The sequence below is a fragment of the Thunnus thynnus genome, chromosome 23 (assembly GCF_963924715.1).
Source record: "Thunnus thynnus chromosome 23, fThuThy2.1, whole genome shotgun sequence".
Lineage (NCBI taxonomy): Eukaryota > Metazoa > Chordata > Actinopteri > Scombriformes > Scombridae > Thunnus > Thunnus thynnus.
Window position 1 is genome coordinate 7,579,779 of NC_089539.1, and position 21,811 is coordinate 7,601,589.

Sequence of the window (21,811 nt, forward strand, 5' to 3'; positions counted from 1 at the left end):
TTGTCCTGGATTAAGTCTTATAAAAGTCCAAAAGGACCTATAGTTCCAACATTTATACTCCTGTAGGATTTTGATCATTTATAATCCTATATGATTGACTATAAATTATTATAATCTAATAATCAAATAGGATTATGGGTTTGTTTGTCTTATTCAAAATGTTATATGCTTTTTAATCTAATTTGTTGCTAAGAAATTTAGATTGACTTTACACACCTATAATTTCTAGATATTGAAATTTTTTAAATAAATATGGTATAAGCAGAAATACACTCACCCAGAAATCAGTTTCCTTACTTTAATATCTCAAAATCGTTATAGAAACGATAACAAAATAAATCTATCATCCATAGAAAAAAAGAAAATTTCAAACTCCAGACAGAGAGAACGAGAGATTAACAAGATCAGTACAAGTTACAGTGACATCTGTCTGTGTGCGATCATATCAATGATTCAAGGACATATTCATTGTATTACTATTATTATTATTTATATTGCACTTTCTGGCTTTGGTACATTTGGCTTTGTCTGCAGACACCCTTTTTTGTTCCAAGCAGAGTATTTTTACACATCTTAATACTGTCCTTAAAGCCCCCCTCCAGTCAAAAAATGTTTTTCTTCTTGTTCCTACAGTTGGATGTTTGAACTGAATGATGTATGTGCAGAGTTTGACACTAGAAGACTATTTTCACACTAATCTGCTGAAAGAAGAAAGTTTCTCTGTGATCACTGAAAATCCCATTTTAAAGTGGCGGGCCTACAAGCATGATTTGTGACATCACAGTTTGGAGCCAATCCTGGTCCATTATTCAATTTATACAAGTGTGATGTGGAACCTTGAAGCCTCCAGTGCACATAGACTATATATAGAGATATGACTTTACAGTGAAGTAGGAGACATCTTTGTGTCCAGCAGGAAAACTTCTGAGATGAAATGTAGAATCTTGAATTTTTAATGTGGGAGAAGGAGTAGATATCATTTTAAGGATTTTAACAAAATAATTAAACTTTTTTTTGTGGAAAACCCATATCAGACACACATTATTAGTCAAAGTAGATACATCTTAAAAAACATGTCTGGAGGGGATCTTTAAAGGACCAGTGTGTAGGAGAGAGTGGCATCTAGTGTAGAGGTTGCAGATTGCAACCAACTGAATAACCCTCTCCTCACCCTCCCCTTTCAAGTGTTTAGGGGAACCTAAACTTTTTAGCGAAACTCTCGAAAAACATCAAAAGCCCTCTCCAGAGCCAGTGTTTGGTTTGTCCTTTCATGGCCTCTGTAGAAACATGGCAGTGCAACAAGGCCTCCATGCAAGAGGACCCGCTCCCTATGTAGATATAAAGTGCTCATTCTAAGGTAACAAAAACACAACGATCCTTATTTTCAGGTGATTAAACACTGATTAAAACATACTTATGAGTATTATATTCCATTTCTGCCAAGTCCGTTCCGCTAGATGCCACTAAATATTACACACTGGTCCTTTAAATTTTCATACTTGAAAAACGTGGCAGAGTGAGACGTCTGAGCTTTTGTCCCGCCCTCGTCTTTGAAACGTCAACAGCGCCAAATTTCAGGCTCCTCTGACGGGAAAATGGGCACCTGTGTCGAGGAGCCGCAATGGAGAAAAGTCCATTCAGTTACCGGAGTGATACCGCGGTCTAGACACGGACACCGAGCAGCGGCGATCCGGGAGTTGATCATTGTGTTCGGGGGCGGAAACGAAGGGATAGCGGAGGACCTCCATGTTTACAACACTGGTGAGCTAACGTTAGCTGGACGCTAGTGGCCAGGTTAGCGGCTAATGTTTTTAGCATGCAAAACATCACGGTTATTGATTTGTTATTGATAGATTCACTTCAGCTGGTCAGCCTGCTGCAGTAACTACTTATTACATGCTTATTTAGCCCTCCAGCTGTGTCGATATGTGTCATGTTTTGCGAAAGATGACTAATAAGTGAGGGCGTTGTGCCAACTGTTTGCTCAACCTGGCAGCAACTGAAACGGAGTTGAACCTCCATGAGAGTTTCATAAAGTTGTGCAGTTGATTTTGTAGTTATAATCTAAGTATTAGCTGATGTTTATAATTCAGGTGAAAGATCCCCTCCAGACATGTTTAAGATGCATATAAAACACTCTACTTTGAATAATAATGTGCCTCTGATATGCTTTTTCCACAAAAAAGATGTTATCTTCTTAAAATCGCATCTACTCCTTCTCCCTCTTAATTGTAGTCTACAAATTTACCAATATATTTCAGTTTAACTGCTGGACACAATGTGTCTCTTACTGTAAAGTCTATTCTCAGTGTTTGTGCACTGCAAGCTTGTATAGTGGACCAGGACTGGCTCCAAACTATTTGTGATGTCATAAGTTATGCTCGTAGGTCTTCCCCTTAAAATGATGTTTTCAATGAGCACAGAGAAACTTTCCACTTTTAGCAGATAAATGTGAAAACAGCCTTCTAGTGTCAAACTCTGCACATACATCATTCTGCACAGTGAAGCTCAAACATACAACTGTAAGAACAAGAAGAAAAACATGTTCACTGTATAAATGGTGTGTGCTGGAGGGCACTGTGTAGCAAAGGTCACTAAGTTGTTTTGTAGAGTCTTGTTCAGTGGTGTTTGGGGTGATATTTACCGGGCTGCTGCAATAACAACTCTGTAACAGTCAGTTTCAGGTGTGGGCTGTAAAGTGTCTGAGGCAGCGCTCACTAGCGTGTTTTGTTGAATGTAATGACTGATATCTGCTCATTCTTCCAGTCTCAAAGCAGTGGTTTCTGCCTGCTGTGAGGGGCGACATCCCACCGGGCTGTGCTGCCCATGGCTTCGTCTGTGAAGGCACTCGAATACTGGTCTTTGGTGGCATGGTGGAGTTTGGCAAATACACCAACAGCCTGTATGAACTTCAGGTAAAGCCGCCACGTTTCTTTAGTGGTGACTCTTAACATTGCTGAACTTTAAATCTAATCTTTGATCCCGTGTCGCTCAGGCTAGTCGCTGGCTGTGGAAGAAGCTGAAGCCCAGAGCACCCAGGAATGGCTTGCCTCCCTGCCCTCGGATTGGACACAGCCTCACTCTTGTGGCTAACAAGTGTTACCTCTTTGGAGGGCTGGCCAATGATAGCGAGGACCCCAATGGCAACGTCCCACGGTACCGTACAAACAGATGCATACACACAAGTTTGTCTATGCTGTGCTTTTCAGAGTTTTACTTGTTACTAGTGTGAGCCATGTACTTTTCTAGTGTTTAAAATATTACTTATGAAACTTGGCTTCTAACAATCAGTTCAAATGCTCTGCAATAGTCAATTTGCAATTAAAGACATAACCTTCAGTCTGTCCAAGAGCCAGCAGTATAAATTAGTTTGACTTTTTACCATCTCAGGTACATGGGTGACTTGTATGAGTTGGAGTTGCAGTCAGTGTCGGGGGTGAGAGGCTGGAGCATCCCGGAGACAAAAGGTGGTGGTCCCCCAGCGCGAGAGTCCCACACCTCGGTAGCCTACACTGGCCTCGGCTCTCCGAAGCTTTACATCTTTGGAGGGATGCATGGATGTCGGTTAGATGACCTCTGGCAGCTTGACCTGGGTAAGACATCTTTGTTTGTTTTTTTGAGAGAGACTAATATAAATAAACTGCAAATGCAAGTGTGAGAAAGGAAAATTGAAAGCTTAAAGTGACCATCAGATGCTACCTCAGGTTCAAAGCTGTGGTAGGTTTATTTGTATGTCAGCACTTCTAAATTGTATATAATGTATTGTTTGTGTGTGTGTGTGTATATATATTTAACATGAATATATCCTTCTCCAGACACAATGGTTTGGTCAGTGCCTGAAACAAGGGGTTCCACGCCAGTACCCAGAAGCCTTCACTCTGCCGGTGTCATTGAAAACAAGTAAGGGACCCTTTATCGTTAGTGTTGAATCTCTGTTAAAGCAAACGTGCAGTTTGTACATGACACCTCACCTGACTAGACTATCCTCGGTAAACAACAGTATGTCCTTCTGTCTGCAGGATGTATGTTTTCGGTGGCTGGATTCCTGTTCCAGAGTCAGACAAACCTAACGCTTTAGGAACCGAGTGGATCTGCACAAACTCCTTAAGTGTGCTCAACTTAGGTCAGTACTTCTCACTGATAACACCCAACACTCACACACATATGAAAAAAATTAAATTCATAATTCCTAGGCTGTGAAAGGTTTTGGAAATTGCTAAGATTTGACTGATTGTATACTGAATCTTCTGATGGGAATAAATAAGTCATCATTTCAAAGATTTAAAGTCCTGGACAGCAGCTTAGTTGGTCCAGTTTGTGCAAAATTTAACCCCAGACTTTAACACCACTAGGCTGCTTTTGGTGAAATGTAGAGAGATTATGAAACTCTTTTTTTTTTCAGTATGAAACTGAAATTTCCCCTCCCTTGTTTTCCTGTCACAGACACTATGACCTGGCAGAACCTGGGCCCAGATCAGCAGGATGATATTGAGTCCCAGCTACAGAGCCAGGGACCGCAGAGTGACGACCAGTATGCCTGCAGGCCCAGAGCCAGGGCCGGCCACTGCGCCACCACCGTCGGATCCAGGCTTTACATTTGGAGCGGCCGCGACGGATACCGCAAGAGCTGGAACTACCAGGTCTGCTGCAAGGACCTCTGGTACCTGGAGACAGGTGAGGAAACAAGGTTTAAGAGCGACAGAGCAGCTGAGGTCAGCGTCAGGAAAAACAAAACAAAAAGCAAACACGGTTACCCGATACAATTTCCTGTGCTCCGCTCACAGATCGACCAGCCACCCCAGAGGCGGTGTTGCTCATCAAATCCACAGTCAGCATGCTCCATGTGGCGTGGCGCCCTCTGGCAGCGGCAGACTGCTACATCCTTCAGATTCAGCCCGTGCGTCCTCCCAGCTCGGCAGCCAGCAGTCCACCAGCCAAACCAGTCGATCCAAGCGGAGCAGATGGACAGAAGGGGAAGGATAAAGATCCTGCAGGTGCACAGCTGAGGGCAAATATTTATTCTGTCAGGAGCACAGCGAGGAAATCGGAATAGAAAGAAGAAGAGAGAAAATAGAGGATAGTAAAATCTATATGAACGTTTTTTGGCATTTCAGTGAAATGTTGTTTATCTGTCTTTTCTCAGGTGTGCAGACCGTTCAACCTCAAAGTGAAGGCAACACTAAAAAAGAAGAGAACACATCAGCTCAGGTAGATGTGGCTCACTCAACACGCTTAAATCTGTAAACAAAGCTTAGTATGTGTACACACAGGCCTGTTTTAACACCAGATATATTGAACGGACCAACCACAGTGATGTCTGCTGCATTCACACTGAACACATTTAGACATTCAAACACACGACTCTCATGTGTTTCCTACATTAGTTTGGTTCATTCGTTCATGTGAGACTGATGCAGTTTGAAACAGGACAGAGATGCAGACACCAAACCTGAAAACCTGCTGTCAATAACGATTCAGTTAGATGAAGAGACACTTGGGTTTGATATAAAAATAGGCTAATATTGCCCAGACCTTTTATTATGCACTGTTTTGTTTGTGCCTTGCTCCTATTTAAAGCAATTAATTCTTGCGCTTTTAATTCTCTCTCTGAATTTCAGGATGCTTCGATGCAGCAGGAAACTCCAGCGAAATCGTCCAGCGGCTCAGCGGAAACCCGGGCAGACAGAGGGAGGAACGGTGGGAGAGAGACGGAGGACAACTCCGACACAAAACGCTGCGGTAAGTCATTGCACCGTGTTCTGGAGGCTGAATACTCCAACATGCTGCCCTCAGAAAACAACACACACACACACACAAAAAAAAAGGAAAAACAGGGGAGCATCTTGGAAGTAGAGCTGAAATGATGAAATGATTATCATTTATCAAGCAAAAATGCCAAATATTTGCATGTTCCAGCTTCTCAAATGTGAGAAGAACCTTTAGCTCCAGCTGTTTAATCTGAGTTGCCTCCATCAAACTAGTTTTCAACAGTCTTGTCTTCTCACTTCAGCGTCTCTTTCACTGCAGTTTCTCAGCTTCCTCACTGTCAATCTGTGTGTTTTTTTTTTTTTTTTATTGCAGCTGCTCGACAGGAGACATCATCAACAGAGGTCAGCAGCTCAACTCAGCACCCGTCAGGTAACGACGCTCAAACGTCAGCGACCGACCGGAGCGCAGCATGTCGAGAGGTTTTTAAACGGTGAAGTTGATATGAGATGTTCTTTTTCCTTTTGACAGACAAACAATCTGCTACAGCTGACAAGACAACAGATTTCTACGCCCACACAGATGAGGTCAGACACGCTTCTGCTCAGTAACTGTTTGTTCTTTCGCTCCGAACTGAGACTGTAAACTGTTTATCTCCACGTCCAGCAGAGTCCAGACAAAGCAGTGTGGTGTGATGTCGGCGTATTCAAAACGCTCTTCTCTGAGGTCAGCCACTACTTTCTGCCAGCTGATAACGACCAGGCGACTACAGGCGTCAGCAGCCGGCCTCCGAATACTAAAGAGGTAAACAAAACCATCACAGGTTCATTCAGAATGATGCAACAGACTCGTTTTACTGGCATTTGATAGAGTGTTTTCATTTGGATGTCATAAAGATGCCATTGAACCCTCTCTGATACCGCAAACATGAATACTCTCACCCACTCATCTTCTGTCCACTCTTTCCTTTCCCATCAGCCCTTCCCCCAGAGGAAGCTGCCAGTGCCTCAGGACTACCAGGGCAGAGAGAAGCGGGAGCTGGCTCCAGGTCAGACCTACAGATTCAGAGTTGCAGGCTTCAACTGCTTTGGCCAGGGAGACTTCAGCCCAGTCAGCGAGTTCAAGACCTGCCAACCAGGCTTCCCTGGAGCGCCCTCTGCTGTCAAAATCACCAAGGTGACACAAGCTCTTTTCTCATATAAAACTCTGGTGAAGGTTTCCTGCCAGTTGCAAGTAAACACAGTTGTGGGGAAAATCAGGGAGTTAAGATTTATCAGACTGAAATAAAAAGCTGTTGATTAATTAAGAAAGAGTAGTTTTATGTCATAGAAACACCCCCTCTTCATCATTTCCCACTCACTCGTCTTTCTGCGTAGGCCAACGATTCAGTCCACATCACGTGGGAGGCTCCCCCCTCTCCATCAGGCCGCATCCTGGAGTATTCCATGTACATGGCGGTGAAGAAGAGCCGCTCCACCAGCTCAGAGCGTCCGGGTCAAATGGCCTTCATCCGGATCTACCGCGGCACCAAGACGTCTTGCTCGGTCAGCTCCACGCACCTTTACAACGCCCAGATCGACTGCTCCGCCTCCAACCGGCCGGCCGTCGTCTTCCGCATCGCCGCCAAGAACGAACAGGGCTACGGCCCCGCCACGCAGATCCGCTGGATTCAAGGTGGACTGATGAGGAAATTAAATTTCCCCACATTAACATCTGATTCGTCGCCAGATGCTAACTTGATTCAACTTTCTGTTTCTGTCTTTTTTTTTTTTTTTTTTTAGATCCCAGTAAAATGCGAACTTCATCCAAGGCAGACAGCGCTGAAGCCGACCAGGACGCTGCTGACAGGTAGACTAGTTGAACTCTCACTGTTCTTTTTCTCCTCTCTATTCTCGTTTCATTTCTATTAAATTGTCTCTTTTCATTTTTTTTTTTCTTTCTTGCAGCTCCAGCTGAAAAAGTTCAACCATTGCCTTTGTGTTTTGGAAAAAGACTGCACTCAGGACGTTGGCAGTGTATGCCAGTCAGACGCTGTATAATATTTCTTTAATAGTTTTGTTAATTTATTTTTATATGTATTTAATTACTCCCTTGTACATACAATATATAAACATTTTCACAGCATGTTTGATCACTTGGCTATTTTTAGTTACACAGATGTTTTGTTAAGAAATAATATGTAAGTATGATTAGAGATGTCAAACTCTTTAAGGTCGGAGGTGCCTTACTTAGTTTTCCACCTGCTGATGCTTTTATATGTTCTCGTTTTGAATGAAACACAGATGGAAACACATTTTCAGCGCTAATTACATCAGAAAAGAAAATCTTTTATTTTTTTTCTAGCGCGGATCACTTTATAATCCTATCGACTCAGTGAGGATATAAAATATCACTAATCTATCCAGTGGAATGTTAGTGTTGTTTTAAGATTATTTTCTATGATTCAGATTTGGTTCAAGATCTTTGTTAATGTTGTGTTTGGTCACTGTGCACCAGCTATCTGTTACTGCAAGTATCCTCTGTATCCATTACAAAACTGCATCACATTTGATTCATGATTTTCTCAATTTTTTTTTAATTATCATTATCATCAGATCACTCATCTCACTTTAGGTTCCTAATCAGTCCACTTGTTTACAAGTTCAATAGTTTAAAGTAACAAAATAACTCCACAATTGTTGCTGAGTCCAACTAAACAAGAGCACAACACTACTTAAAGGTATGACATACACCACTCATGTTGTCTGAAAAGATTTTATGTGTCATCTCTGATTCAAACTGCTCACCATTTAATCTACAAGAAGCATTCTTCTCTTCTCCCTCCTTCTCCATCATTTCTGACGTCAGATCATTGAGACCAGTACTGTACTTTGTTCTCTCCTCGATTTCTTGGTAAAACAAGATTTCATGCCTGTGCTCTCATCTGTAGTAGATAATTTCCCTCTGTCTTTTATTGATACACTACATATTTTCTGTTGAAAATAAGAGTTATCTTCAGGCTGAGGAAAATTTGACTAATATTTGTTCTGCAAACAATCCTGGTGAACGTCTGCTGCAGGAATTGCACATGGAGAATATTGCTTATGTTTTACATTCTGCATTTGATCAAGATGCAGACTCATTATTTCCCTTGAACTTCAGTAATGGTAAAGTTAAACTTTTTTTTAGCAATCCCTGTTTGGAAATGTGCTCATCGCAAGAGCAAAGTAGCAGGATTCAGAGGGGGAATGGCATGAGCATAAGCACTCCAAAAACCTTTATTGTACCAAAGAGATAATTCATTTTCACAATAGTGAATGGACACTCCACATGCCTCACTATGATGTAGAAACCATAGATGCATACATATACAGTGTATATGTGTAGATTCTCCAGGCACATCGTGCCTCATGAGGCAGATGCAGGTCAGTCTCGGGGGTCTTGTCAGGTGTGCATCTGCTCAGTTGAAGTCTTCCTGTGCGACGGGAGCTGGGTATGCTGGTTTTGGGATGATAAAACTCTATTTTCAGACTTACTGCAATAAAAAAAATCAGTGAAATATATGGATTTTCTCACTTTGCCACGGTTGGTAAAAATGGACAATCTGTAGTACTGATATACTTAACAGTCAATATGTAGAAAGCCACAGGTTTAGGCTCATATAAGTTATATATAAGTTAGTAATGTGCAGTTATAAAGTGTGTGGTAATGTCAATATGTACAGCAAAAATATGGTTATTATTAAAGTGTTCATTTGTAGGGGTTGGATGAAGGTGTCCCGTAACGCAAGAAATGCACTTTGGGAAATTATTCCCATGATTCCACAGTTTGTAGTTTACAGATTAGCTAGCTAGCGGTGGCTAGTAAAGCAGACAGAAGGGCTGCAAGAAAGCAGTCAAAGTTCAACACGAGGTAAGTGGATTTCGGTAATCAACTGCCCAAATCTGTAAAGTGCATAATGTTGTTTAACAATACTTTATGGGTTCATAGTTCGCTAAGCTAATGCTAGTTAGCTTGGTAAATTGTCGCTAAATATAGCTAGTCGCGTTAAGTCGCCGAATATACTTTGAATTTTTTGCACTTGCTTTGCCGCATTTGTCTGAAACCTGTCGACGACCGCTTGATAGTAATGCCATGACTTGTTGGGAAAATACTCGAGAGGAGCGTCCAGCTACGAGTGTCCGACAATGGACGCACGGTTAGCAGCTAGCTAGCTAGCTAACTTGCTAGCATTTTGAGCCGGGGGACACAGAGCGCGACATTTGAAAACAACTCAAAAGCATTTGACGCTTCTGAAACATTTTGAGACGTCAGTGTTAACTCCTGAATGTCAACCGACAGCCAGTCTAAGGATGGCATAAATGTTAATCACAACTGTTGACCCACAATCTGAAATGCGTTTCCAGTTTGGGTGATTTGAGGGGAACTTGATGTTAACAAACCACGAATACTGCATCAAAAAGTTAAATAGTCGTGTTTTGATTCATGACATCGACACAGCTATATTTCCGGATTTTTAAATTAGCCTGTAACTTCAATATATGTTGTGATGCTGGCATTAGGGAAGTTCATTGCTGTGATAATTTATTCTGATTGGGTGACATTACAGATTGATACGATGCTTGATATTCAGTGGCTAAAGTGGTTTGATAGTTACAATCACACTTCCCCCAGACTCTACGGACCCACAGCAGACCAGCAGCCAGGAAGTGGAGCTAACTAATCACTTGAGATTGATTGAGAGACTTGTCTTGACTGCGAAGAGGTTGTGGTTTTAATGAGTGGCTTTGGGACTCTCCTCAAAGCCACCATGGTTACTGACAACAAAACCAGACCTAATTTTTGTTCTCTGAAAGCACCATACAGCACTTGACTACAGGCGGTTTTTGTCACAGCCACATTACTGTTAAAGGCTTGGTGAAGATCTCTTTTGTGCTTTATTTTTTGGGATACAGACACAGCAAATCCTTTGCTTGGTTTACCCAGCATTACTTTATCTCCTCCTGTCTCTGGATGTCCTCCTGCAGAGGTGAGATGACCTCCTCTGCCCTCGGACAGTCGGCTCCTCTCATCCCAAACCTGGAGCCCGGTATGGGGAAGTCTGCAGCCATGCTAGGGTTGTCTGCCGGGTTGGGGGGAGCAGAGATGGAGCTGCAGAAGATGCTAATCGATGAGAGGATGAAGTGTGAAAACCACAGGACCAACTACCGGACTCTAAAGGCTGAACATGCCAGGTAGGTACACCTCTAATCTGATTTAATATTTAAGTTTGAGTGTGAGGAGATTGTAATTTTAGTTGTACGGTGTCAGTGTCAGCCATGGTGTTGCTTTTGCAGCTTGCAGGATGAGTTCACCCGGGCGCAGGGCGAACTAAAGCGCCTGCTCAGCGACAGACAGGCTCAGCAGGAGAAACTGCAGCTGCTGTTGGCTGAGCTACGAGGAGAACTGCTGGACAAAACCAGGGAGCTGGAGGAGCTTCGGCTGCAGGTAAACCAAGCCTGAGAAGGGAGGAAATCACACATGCTTAAACTAGCAGGAATGATATAATCGCACTGCTTTTTTCCCCCAGCATTATGAAATTTAGGTACATTTGTTTCTGATGTGGCTGAGAGATCTTCACCTGAATTTGAAGTATGATAGTTTGTGTGTGTGTTGACCAGGTGATGACCCCTCAGCGGCTGGAGTTGCTCAGAGCTCAGGTGCAGCAGGAGATGGAGGCTCCGGTCAGGGAACGCTTCAACAAGCTGGAGGAGGTCAGTCTGTCTGTTTGTTTCTGTATCACAAGTCACTAATGTCTGACACCAGCTCTGTCTGGTGTGAAACAAAGGCTTTTAACATCTGTTTATAGCAGCATTGAAACTTGCCTCTACTGACGGAGGAAAATGCTGGTGTTGTCCTTTAATACCTTCTATAAATTTAGTGTTAGCAGCTGTGACTGTTAAGTCCATAACAACAGTGAAGAGATTTGCATTGATTGCCTTTTTTGAAAATCATGTAGACGTCTCTGCTCTCAAGGGAATAGCTAATTTCCATTTTATTCTGCTTGAGTGCTCCTTCTCTCCTTTCACTGATTTGTGGCTATCGTGTGCTTGTGGTTCTTTGCAGGAGACAGAGAAGTACAGGTCAGAGTACAACAAGCTGCGATATGAGTACACCTTCCTCAAGTCCCAGTTTGACCACCAGAGGGAAGAACATGTTCGTATACTGGAGGAGCGGAGGATACGCTATGAGGCGGAGGTGTGTGTTTTGAAATAGCCCGTGTCACGCTGGTTAAATGAATGATGTAAAGTAAATACTAATTTAAAAATAAGATCTGTAATATCCTTTTTGTCCTCCCTGTTGTCAGATCTGTCATCTGGAGAAGGATAAGGAGGACCTGATGGCTCAGTACCAGGGTTCGGACCCGCTGCGTGATGGGAAACGAGTGGAGGCTCTGCTGAGGGAGAAAGCTCAGCTCCACCTGCGGCTGAAGGGCCTGGAGGCGGAGGTGGCTGAGCTCCGAGCCCAGAAAGAAAACTCAGGCCAGCAGGCCGAGAACGTCCAGCGCATTCAGATCCGACAGCTCACAGAGTCTCAGGCTGCAGTGAAGTCGCTGGAGGTGAGACGCCATCATGTTTGCATTTGCCTGGAGTTGGACTCAGGATTAAATTGACAAAACTATTGTTTTTTGATGTTGTAAATTTGACCATTTTGTTGTTTAACGGTCAAGTGTTTATGAAGCTGAGGTTTGTCCAATCCAATTGGTTGTTGGTTTTGCAGGCGGAGCGTCACTCATTGCGTCTCCAGCTGGAGCGGATGGAGAGCGAGCTTAATCTCAACCACGAGCAGAACAGCCAGCTCACCGGACGACTGCACAAAGCTGAGAGAGAAGTCAACTCCCTCACCTGCCAGGTACGTACCTCTCTGTGTCCCCCTCTGAGACGTCCGTTTAATTCTTACTTGTCATCACTGAACACTCCTCTGGAAAAAACTGAGTAGAAACAGCAAATTTCAATTTAACTTATATACTGTATGTATGTAGAAAAGACAGTTATAGCAGGTGCTCATTCATAGAGAAACTACTGACGCTACTGAAACGGTTTCATTCTCACAAATGTCTGAACTAATATACACCTGTAAATCACACACAGCTGCAAGAAAAGTAGAATGCTAAGATTTGAAGTGCTCAAAAAAAAAAATCCTGGAAGAATGAGACATTTTAATGAGTGTCCAGCAGATGTCAGTCACAGCGGCTGAATGTTGGATTTAATTTCTTGCTCTTATGGTTCTCAGATTGAAAGCCTGAAGCACTCACATAAACTGGAGGTGGCCAGCGTCAAACTGGAGTGCGCCCGGTCTAAAGGGGAGGTGGAGAGGGAGAGAGACACACTGCAGGGGCAGATTGACGGTATGGATCTTTCTCACTCACACACTCAGCGGTTGATTTTCCTCATTTTCATCTCTGCTTCAGTTTTTCTCTCTCTCTTTCTCAACCTCCTTTAATTTTTTTACATTCAGTTTTTTTATGTCGTCTTTTTTCTACATCTTTATTTTTCCTCTTGGAAAGGCCAAAAGTAAACACGTAAAATGTGGAGGAAAGTTTGTTCATAACAGTGTGTCCACATTGAAGCAGAATTTTCCTATTATAGTGATGTTTACTTCTCTATCTGTGACTATTTAACTGATTAATTTAACTAAAAACAAATCCACTAGTCCAGACCCTCACGTCATGAATCAAAGCTCATGCGTATCATTTAATTTTCCTCCATTAATGAATCCAGTCTACTACTGACTTTGACAGTGAGTGAGTATCACCCTGTTTGCTCTCTGATGCTCATGGTATCTGGTGTGTCTCAGGTCTGCAGGCAGATGTAGAGGTGTTAAAGGCGGCGGTGGAGCGACACAAAGAAGTGCTGGTGGAGAAAGAGAGGGAGATGGTGAGGAAGGTGCAATCCGCCCGCGACGAGGAGTTCCGCAAAACAGCAGCCTTGCACGAGGAGAAGTGAGAATCGATTTTGTTTCATTTCAGTTAGTGATATCATTTGTCTGGTGGAAGCTTAAAGGAAAGAGATTAAAATTAGTGTGCGTGCAATTAGGGGATTTTTTTTTTCTTTAAAGGAAATGGGAAAACAGAAATAAATGTTGCTGACGTTTCAGCAAGTGTACTTTTCGCTTTACAACATTTTCCGTGATGTTTTTCATGTCGTCAGGTTGGAGTTGGAGAACCGTCTTGCAGCGCTGGAACAGCAGAGGGCGCTGCAGGACGCTGCAGACCACTCCCAGAAAGAGGAGTGGGAGGAACGTGTCCGTAATGCCCAACAAGGCGAGGAGGCAGCTCGCAAAGAACTGCAGAGCCTGAGGTCAGCAGCAGAACTTCCCTTTTCTCCCCACGCACCGCAGACAGTTACAAATCTGCATTGAGGTTACGGCCAGTGTCATTTGCAGTCTGAGCTGGTGGTAATATTATCTGCAAAGACAACAATGACATGGCAGTATTTTTCCACTATTATAGGCCCTACACAGTACGTCAGGCTGTTTGTGCAGAACGAAAAGGGGAAATAATAAAATAAATGGCAAGAAAAGCAGCTTTTGTGTGTTGTGGAATATAATTTGATCTCTATATTCTTTTGGGGAAGTCATTGCTCTCATTAATGAAACTGTCTTGTGTCTCAGAATCAAATTACAGCAGCAAAGCTCACAGCTTGAGGAACTTGAGGGACAGAAAGCAGAGATCACTGACCTTCAGCAGGTAAGTCAACGCCCACAACCTCAAAGTCTCATTTGCCAAAAAAAGTAGACGCAAGGATGTTTGTTTCGCTGATATAAATGTGATTTTTTTTTTTTTGTGTTCGACCCAAACAGCAGAACCATGAGCTGGGTGTCCAGCTGGGGACGGTGTCGCAGTCTGAAAGTGACCTGATGGAGGCAAACCAGCGCCTGAAAGAAACACTGGACAGAGTGAGGGAGGAGCTGAGGATGGCTCGAGCCCAGACTGAGAGGAGCCAACATGAGGCAGAGAGGTACGTCTGCCGGCCTGTCTTCTAGTAAATTAGCAGCTCAAATACCATTTAAAGAAAGCACTAAACAGTTAAACTTTATGCGGCTCAAACAACACATTTCCGAGCATCTTTGTCCCCTTCCAGGCTGGTGGAGGACCGCCGTGTTGAGTGGTTGGAGGAGAAACACAAGCTGCAGGAGCGAGACGCCGAGCTGCAGCAGAAATACTCTCAGGCCAAAGAGAAACTGCAGAGGGCAGCGGTTGCCCAGAAGAAGGTACCTGCTGCAGGTTTACTCCCAGATTACAGTCTGAATCATCTCTGTTTTATCTATGTATCAGTTCACAAGTGGATTCCATTAACACATAATCATTTCTTTGTTTATTTTGTCCATATAACAAATACTGTTATACATTGAAATGGTTTTAAAAGAGACTTGAATTTGTCTTTCTGGAAGCTGCTTATAGAATTATATATATATATGTGTGTGTGTGTGTGTGTGTGTGTGTGTGTGTGTTGTGCAGAGGAAAACACTGACAGAGAACAAAGAGAAGAGACTGCAGGATAAAATCCAGTTGCTGGAGGCCAAGATAGAAGAGTTGGAACTGGAAGCTGCTGCAGCCAAGAAGTAATCCTAATGTCTCATTTCATGAATGAAATAACTCTGTCAAGTTGACCTGCCTTAAGAAATTTGCTCACAGAGTGAATATTTTTGTCCTTTTATAATGTTAAACATATCAACCAATCAATGCAGGATGAGTTAACAAAATGAAACTTCAAGTGACCCAATCAGAAGTCTGCTTTTAAAGCCAGTGAGTCTTGTAGTTAGGGTCTGATTCTAAACGCTAAATAAATGTTCTCTCCTCTGTCCAGACGTACATCCCACTCAGAGGAACAAGCTCAACTCAACAGAAGGTTGAAGGAGCTGCAGCGACGACACAACGAGTTTCGGCGCCTCCTACTAGGAGGCCAAGGCCCCTTCAGCGTTGCCCCCGCCTTCCTAACTTCCTCACCCACACCCTTCCTCCTCCTCGGGTCTGAGGGGCCTTTATCCAACATACCTGTAAGCATGAACTGAGATATTATCAGCCTGTACTGTAGATGGATGAAAACATTTAGAAAGTAGTTCAAGGGAGACCAAAACAGCAACAAATAAAAATTCCTTAACAAGAAGAGGCACACAGCAGTCTCTATGCTCACAGTAGCAGGAAATAGAGTGGAACTCAATGAAGAAACCACACATTTTTTGAGAAGTGGAAGCTCCGACTCACACCCGCTTCACACACACACTCACGCTCATAAGCAAAACCACAACTGAATACAACAAGTTCACACCTCCTCTGTTGATGAAGGGCATCCCTTAAAATGTCAAATCACTAACTGAAACGGTCGCAAATCACGAAAATCATGAAGAAGATGAGATGTTGTCAACAAAGTTACATGGCAGAGGTTGGCTGGTTAGATCATGATGACAGTGACGTGTGTAGGAGGGGACATTATTGACGAGTTTTCTTAAATATGTTTGCATAATGCTGTTGTAACATTTCCGTGGTTTTATCGTCTGTCTCCTTCTGTGTTGGCAGGAGGAGCAGCATCAGAGGGAGCTGTGTCTGTTGCGTCGGAGGCTGGAGGACCTGGAAAGCGCCCAGCAGCAGCAGCTGGAGGAACTGGGGTCTCTGGTACAGAGAGACCGGGACGCCACTCCGCAGCCTGACCTCTGACATCCACATGACTTCACATTAGACTTTCAGTTGACTAAGAGTGAGACACTTCCCTGTTTGTCCTAACAAGGACACCAGCAGTGTTTTTTATAAAAATAGAAGCATTATTTATTGGTGCGTTTAAATGAAAATGGATTTTGCACGTCTCTACTGTTGTGTTGCCGGGGAACTTGAAATGCTGCAGCACCTTTTTTTTGAAAAAAAATTGACCATGATGGCCATTACGAGACTTCCTCAGGGTTTGATTTTTGTATGTTTTTGTATGTTTACACACATTCATTCTGAAGCCACTCTGGAAAAAATGATTTATATTGAAGAGTTCATATAAAAGCTCACGACATTTCAGGCTGTGAATCGTATGTTTATACAGACTGTTGTCATTTCCACAAACCTTTACTTGAATTGTATTGAAACAATGATGAACTTTTTTTCTGACATGTCTGTGGTTTTGACTAAACAAAAGCTGAATTTCTCACACACACTAAAATAATGAAGTGGTTGATTTTCACCGCACAGCTGCAGTGTAGAACTAAGTTAAGTCCATCAGACACAAGACGAGCGAGCAGATGTGTCACATACATGCACATACAGTGCATCACTTCGTTATTTTCGAAGTGAAGTTAACTATTTGAATGCCAGAAAGTTCCCTGAATTCAAAGTTTTCTACAGACGTTTCACCTCAGAAGAAACAAAGCTCTCCAGTGACTGATGAAATGATTATGGGCATGGTTTGCAGCTCCTGTCAGTGGTGAGTATTGATTGGTACCATCAACTCCATCTGAATCGCAGAGAGAGGGAACATGCTGGCTGATACTTTTATTTAAAGGCCAAGCTCTCTCCTCAGTCCTTTCTCCACCGCTTCATATGTGCTCCCCTGTCACCACTTCTTTTATAGTTCATTTATAAGTGGAAGGACGGGCAGCTCAGCTCCAGGAGCAGCTCTTCAGTCCATCAAACAAACTTTTGACATGATGTAGTTGCTCTGTCAGCTCAGAGGGGGCGCCGTTCTGGTTCAACTTCTCTGTGATCTGTAGAAAAAGCAAAGAAAAACATCTTGTCAGGCGTCTCAAACTCTTACTTTACCCCAAGTCACAAATCTTTTACAGAAGCAAATTCTGGAGCAAAGTGTCATTTCTACTCGTGTCTTGAAATGCATTTAAATTGAATAGATTCAGGTTTATCAGGTTATGATGAAACCAGATGGAAATATTCTTCCAGCTTGGTGAGATAATAGCATTAAAGTGTGTTTACTGCATGGGCAATGCAGATTAGTCCTCTCATGAGAAAGTGAAACCTGTTTTGAGAACGCAGTTATTAATATTGACAACAAGTGAAACTCCCTCATGAAAGCCTTCTGCATTCAGGTTCAGCGTCTGCATAAGAACCGGAAACAACAGCCTGATTAACCAAGCAAAGGGAAAATCAGCAGTTCAAAAATATCGTTTCCTCTACAGGTGTCACATGTGACTGACTGTGTCAGCTTCACAATTTCCACTGTTGTCAACAATGTGTCTGGTCTTAACCAGGGAGGCCTCAAATGAAATGCGGTACTTGAAGCAGAAACCACCAGTATGAAGTCATTTCTGATATATTTTAGTATCTTCCACAAACGTTTGATGCCACTTATTGTCATGAATATAATGCTGACTCACATAAAAGTTGGATTTTAACACGTAAAAGTGTTAAAATCCAATGTTGATATTTTGTATTAATTTTAACACATAAAAGTGTTAAAATCCAATGTTGATATTTTGTATTAATTTTAACACATAAAAGTGTTAAAATCCAATGTTGATATTTTGTATTAATTTTAACACATAAAAGTGTTAAAATCCAATGTTGATATTTTGTATTAATTTTAACACGTAAAAGTGTTAAAATCCAACAAAAGTTAATTAGACAATTAACTTTAGTTGGATTTTCTCTCCTTTGCCACTCTATTAGGTAGTGTCCATACTACAGCTGATGATTTCTTATCAGTGTGAAAAGTAAAAAGCGCCACAGGCTTACTTTGTAATTCAGCCCATGTATGAGTAATGTTGCTTGTTTGTGACAAATTCTGAAAGTTTTCTCTGGCAGTTAAACAGATAACTGACAGTCTGTCATAGTTCATCTTAAACAGCTGGCAGACACCCACAGCTGCTTTAATGAGAGGTGACTAACTGAACCACATCCTGATTTTACCCATGAAGGTGAGTTTATGCAACGTGCAAAGAATTCCTCTGCCTGTAAAAACAGACTGCGGCTCTGCAGGGAGCTCTCTATAGTTTGAAAAAATAACCCTGATAATGTCTGATTAGCCTCAAGACTTCAAATATATAACAGAGAGCCTGCAGAACAAGTGTGTGAAGTTTAAATGATTTGGGAGTTTACCAGGCAGGGAGTATCTAACTAAAAACTATCAAGTTGCATTATGGGAAATGTAGGATTCAGCTTTTTTGGAGTTTCACCCATACTAGGGACTAAAAGTCAGGACAACTTAACCTCCGCTACTTAGATTTGGACTATTCCTCTTTTTATCTCTCTCTTGCAAATCCCACAACTTTGCGGGACTTTGAAAGAAAGCTTGATGCTCAATCTGTAATTAACAAAAGCAGATGTGGCATTTACAACATTTGAACTTGTCAGTTCATGTTGATATTTTGTATTAATTTAATTCTACATAAAAAAAAAAATCCAAAATCTTTTAACACAACAGAACCATGAAACACATGTGAGCTAGTCTTGAATAAATGGAGCACAGGTGAGGAGGAGTACTGACCTCTGTGAAGTATCTCTGTATGAATTTGAAGAGTTCTCTGAGGGCCGCAGGTTCATTGAATTCATTTTCATGTTTCTGAAATGAAAAACACACAGTCATCCAATTCACTGCTGATCTTCCCAGCAACACTTTTGCTTTAAAATTTGTGTTGAAATAGACGTTACCTTTGACTCCTCCTGCAGGAAGATCTTGAATTCTCTGCTGGTGATTGGCGGCTGCTCTCTGATCTGCTTGTAGTAAGCCTTCACTTCCTGCTTGTACTTGGGAATGTCTTTGGCATACAGGAGCTTGTTGGTTGGTGCGTTCTGGAACACAGTAATATTCAAGATATCATGTTCACATGTTCCTACATGAAACATGATTATTTAAACATCATATGTTCTGACTGTAGGTCACCAAAACAACATCTTGCATCACAGATTAAAGACAAGGGCTCCATGTGCAATGTCTCTAAAGTTTAGATCAGCTGCTTTCACATTAGAGTAGACATTCACAATAGACTCCATCTCAGCCTAGGAAAACCTGACTTCCTGTAATAATAAATTATAAGACACTTGTTTTGTACTTTACCTTCCCCAGCTGGGTCTCACTGAGGGAGAAGGAGTCCATGAAGGCCTGAGCGATGACGGACAGGCAGCCGTCCAAATGTGGAGCCTTCTCCATGTCAAAAACAAACTGAGGGTTTTTCAGGATGTTGACCCAGAAGCGCAGAGGCAAACTGCATAGTAGAGTAAAGTAAAGCAGGTGCGGTTTTAAGATTTGGGCACCACACTAGTAGTATCTCTACATACATTTTATTTGTCCTGACTTGTGTGTTAAAGCTTTTTCACACTGTTCACAGAGCTTTTCACGTCCCAGTCGTACCTGTTGGTCTTCCAGATGTGCATTACATCTGGATCTGTGATCTTCATGTTGTCTGCCTGAGTGTCCAGGAAGTCGAAGAAGTATTTGACAGCATGCGGAGCTCTGCCTTGAGGCATCCCCCAGATAGACCTGAACAGGTTCTCCACAAAAGAATGCACTGCCACCTTAGAGAGAGACAACGAGGTAGCCTCAGGGTGAATTAGCAATGTTGACGCGGAGAGAGAACAGCAAAAGAGATATTTCATGTTCAAATTTGGTTTTAATTCCTGTGGTTTTGTTAGTGCTAGTTTGAGTGGGAAGATATAAAATGGCTCCTCTTGCCTTTGTGGAGAGCAGCTTTGTGAGGTACACTTCTTTCACTTTGAACTTCTTCTTCTCTTGGTTCTTTCTTTGGTTCTCCTCTACATCAGGATCAATCTGCAGAAAGGAAGACGTCAGCCATCACTTTAATTCATCTTCAATCCAAGCACGCCTTAAACACTCAGTGATACACACATAGAAGTGTGGGGATCAAATGATGTGATAATTCATAACCTAAGCTGTCTCTCACCAAGTGGAAGTATTTTCCAGAGAAGTTCTCATCATCTAGTGGAAAAAAAGAACAGAAATAAACATTGATAAGAACCAGAAACAATTAACTTCCTCTTTTCTGTTCTTTTGCATTTGGTGGTTGCAGGTTTATTAAAGCTGCAATATACAATTTTTTTAAAAAAAAAAAAGAAACATTTTAAAGCTCAAAAACATTTTATTTAACACCAGATCAATTCTCATTCTTAAAAGCTCCCATTTATATCAAATAGACTTTTAAAGGATGTTGGGGACATTTTTAGCGTGATGGCTGTGTCAGCAATCAGACAGTTGGGACTACTTTCTGTTGATGAAATTGAAGAAATAGTTTGACATCTGACAGTGTGACAGTGTGTTTCTTTTCAGATCTTACCCTTCAGACTCCCCTGTGGGCTGAGAGGAGGATGAGTCTTTTTAGAAAGCACTTTGATCATGGCTCCGTCAGACACCTAAAGGCATAAAACAGACCGAGAGACCTCAGAGAGGTAAGTTAATGACACTTTGGTTAATTTAACATCCTTTGTTCCAAGATTTAAAGAAATTACACTGCTATGAAATAACTAACAGGGTGCAATGAATCTCTACATTTCAGAAACTTCAAGTGATTAATCTAAAATACATGTAGCTCTATATAGTGTCTTGCATCAAGACCTGACATTAACATCAGACATGGTTTCAATTCTAACCTTCATTGTGGTTTCCTTTCACACAAACACCAAAAACTAAATATAATTACCCACAAAATCTCCCTAGATAAGGTCTATACAGTCCCAAGTGTTCCTGTTGGAAGGAAATGTTCAGGAGACATCATCTTTTTAGGAACTTCCTTAAATTTTATAAATCTAAACATTGTAGAGTTTCTTCAACTTCCACTGCAGTTTTAACCCGGATGTTACAAACATGCCCCCAGACAGCAGAAGTTATGTATGTGGTGGTTATTTCTTGACTAGTGGTGTGCAGTGAGGTTTGCAAACACAGTCCAGGCCACCAGGCTATGATACAACTCATCCGTTTGAGTCTACAGTATCTATCCTGGACCCTGAGGGTTTTCTGATAGATAATAGGCACATGACACAAAAAGACTCCATGATCCCATTATGAAGCCATTACAAAACACTCTTCCTCCTGTATGTCTATACACTTGTTGTCTGCTAGTTTGAAATCTCCACTTGGCATGTATCTTCTTTTTTATTTAGAAATCCATCCTTCTTATCAGGCTTACTGAGAAAGTGAAACTG

General features: G+C 42.0%; 3 protein-coding genes across 6 annotated transcripts in view; 2 read left to right on the plus strand and 1 right to left on the minus strand.

Moving 5' to 3' along the window:
* Positions 1-1,518: 1,518 nt before the first annotated feature.
* On the plus strand, positions 1,519-8,257 carry hcfc2 (host cell factor C2). 2 transcript variants are annotated; one of them, XM_067581411.1, is made up of 17 exons: positions 1,519-1,761; positions 2,767-2,915; positions 2,996-3,156; positions 3,391-3,593; positions 3,816-3,900; positions 4,020-4,123; positions 4,444-4,674; positions 4,785-4,994; positions 5,144-5,208; positions 5,619-5,739; positions 6,082-6,138; positions 6,238-6,293; positions 6,373-6,510; positions 6,685-6,882; positions 7,083-7,380; positions 7,488-7,554; positions 7,653-8,257. In XM_067581411.1, the coding sequence occupies exons 1-17, from the start codon at positions 1,596-1,598 to the stop codon at positions 7,660-7,662; spliced, it is 2,319 nt and encodes a 772-aa protein (XP_067437512.1). In that variant the 5' UTR covers positions 1,519-1,595; the 3' UTR covers positions 7,663-8,257. The 2 variants fall into 2 exon arrangements, with proteins under 2 accessions (XP_067437512.1, XP_067437514.1); XM_067581413.1 differs by having other exon boundaries at positions 1,520-1,761; positions 6,376-6,510.
* Positions 8,258-9,498: 1,241 nt separating this feature from the next.
* cep83 (centrosomal protein 83) lies at positions 9,499-16,726 on the plus strand. 2 transcript variants are annotated; one of them, XM_067581415.1, is made up of 16 exons: positions 9,499-9,597; positions 10,713-10,919; positions 11,022-11,172; positions 11,346-11,438; positions 11,791-11,922; positions 12,032-12,283; positions 12,445-12,576; positions 12,958-13,072; positions 13,522-13,666; positions 13,875-14,024; positions 14,338-14,413; positions 14,527-14,684; positions 14,808-14,937; positions 15,185-15,288; positions 15,534-15,723; positions 16,244-16,726. In XM_067581415.1, exons 2-16 carry the CDS (start codon positions 10,720-10,722, stop codon positions 16,379-16,381), a joined length of 2,166 nt encoding a protein of 721 aa, XP_067437516.1. In that variant the 5' UTR covers positions 9,499-9,597; positions 10,713-10,719; the 3' UTR covers positions 16,382-16,726. The 2 variants fall into 2 exon arrangements, with proteins under 2 accessions (XP_067437516.1, XP_067437515.1); XM_067581414.1 differs by lacking the exon at positions 9,499-9,597 and adding an exon at positions 9,858-9,883.
* The window catches only part of plxnc1 (plexin C1), a 28,879-nt gene continuing 23,654 nt past the window's right edge, over positions 16,587-21,811 (minus strand). For both annotated transcript variants that reach the window (XM_067581401.1, XM_067581400.1), the window contains exons 24-31: positions 20,947-21,022; positions 20,557-20,591; positions 20,328-20,423; positions 20,007-20,170; positions 19,713-19,860; positions 19,307-19,447; positions 19,143-19,217; positions 16,587-17,409 (exon numbers count right to left, since the gene is read on the minus strand). In XM_067581401.1, the coding sequence (XP_067437502.1) occupies positions 17,305-17,409; positions 19,143-19,217; positions 19,307-19,447; positions 19,713-19,860; positions 20,007-20,170; positions 20,328-20,423; positions 20,557-20,591; positions 20,947-21,022 (840 nt within the window). In that variant the 3' untranslated portion in view covers positions 16,587-17,304. The remainder of the gene's footprint in view (positions 17,410-19,142; positions 19,218-19,306; positions 19,448-19,712; positions 19,861-20,006; positions 20,171-20,327; positions 20,424-20,556; positions 20,592-20,946; positions 21,023-21,811) is intronic.

What these genes read in the sequence shown, in the direction of transcription:
- cep83 (XM_067581414.1), top strand. An exon ending in ACTGCAGGGGCAGATTGACG is followed by an intron (nt 13,073 to 13,521) that starts GTATGGATCTTT and finishes GGTGTGTCTCAG; the next exon opens with GTCTGCAGGCAGATGTAGAG. An exon ending in CAGCGGTTGCCCAGAAGAAG is followed by an intron (nt 14,938 to 15,184) that starts GTACCTGCTGCA and finishes TGTGTTGTGCAG; the next exon opens with AGGAAAACACTGACAGAGAA.
- hcfc2 (XM_067581411.1), top strand. Translation starts at nt 1,596, where the DNA reads ATGGGCACCTGTGTCGAGGAGCCGCAATGGAGAAAAGTCCATTCAGTT. An exon ending in CTTAAGTGTGCTCAACTTAG is followed by an intron (nt 4,124 to 4,443) that starts GTCAGTACTTCT and finishes TTCCTGTCACAG; the next exon opens with ACACTATGACCTGGCAGAAC. An exon ending in GGCCTCCGAATACTAAAGAG is followed by an intron (nt 6,511 to 6,684) that starts GTAAACAAAACC and finishes CTTTCCCATCAG; the next exon opens with CCCTTCCCCCAGAGGAAGCT.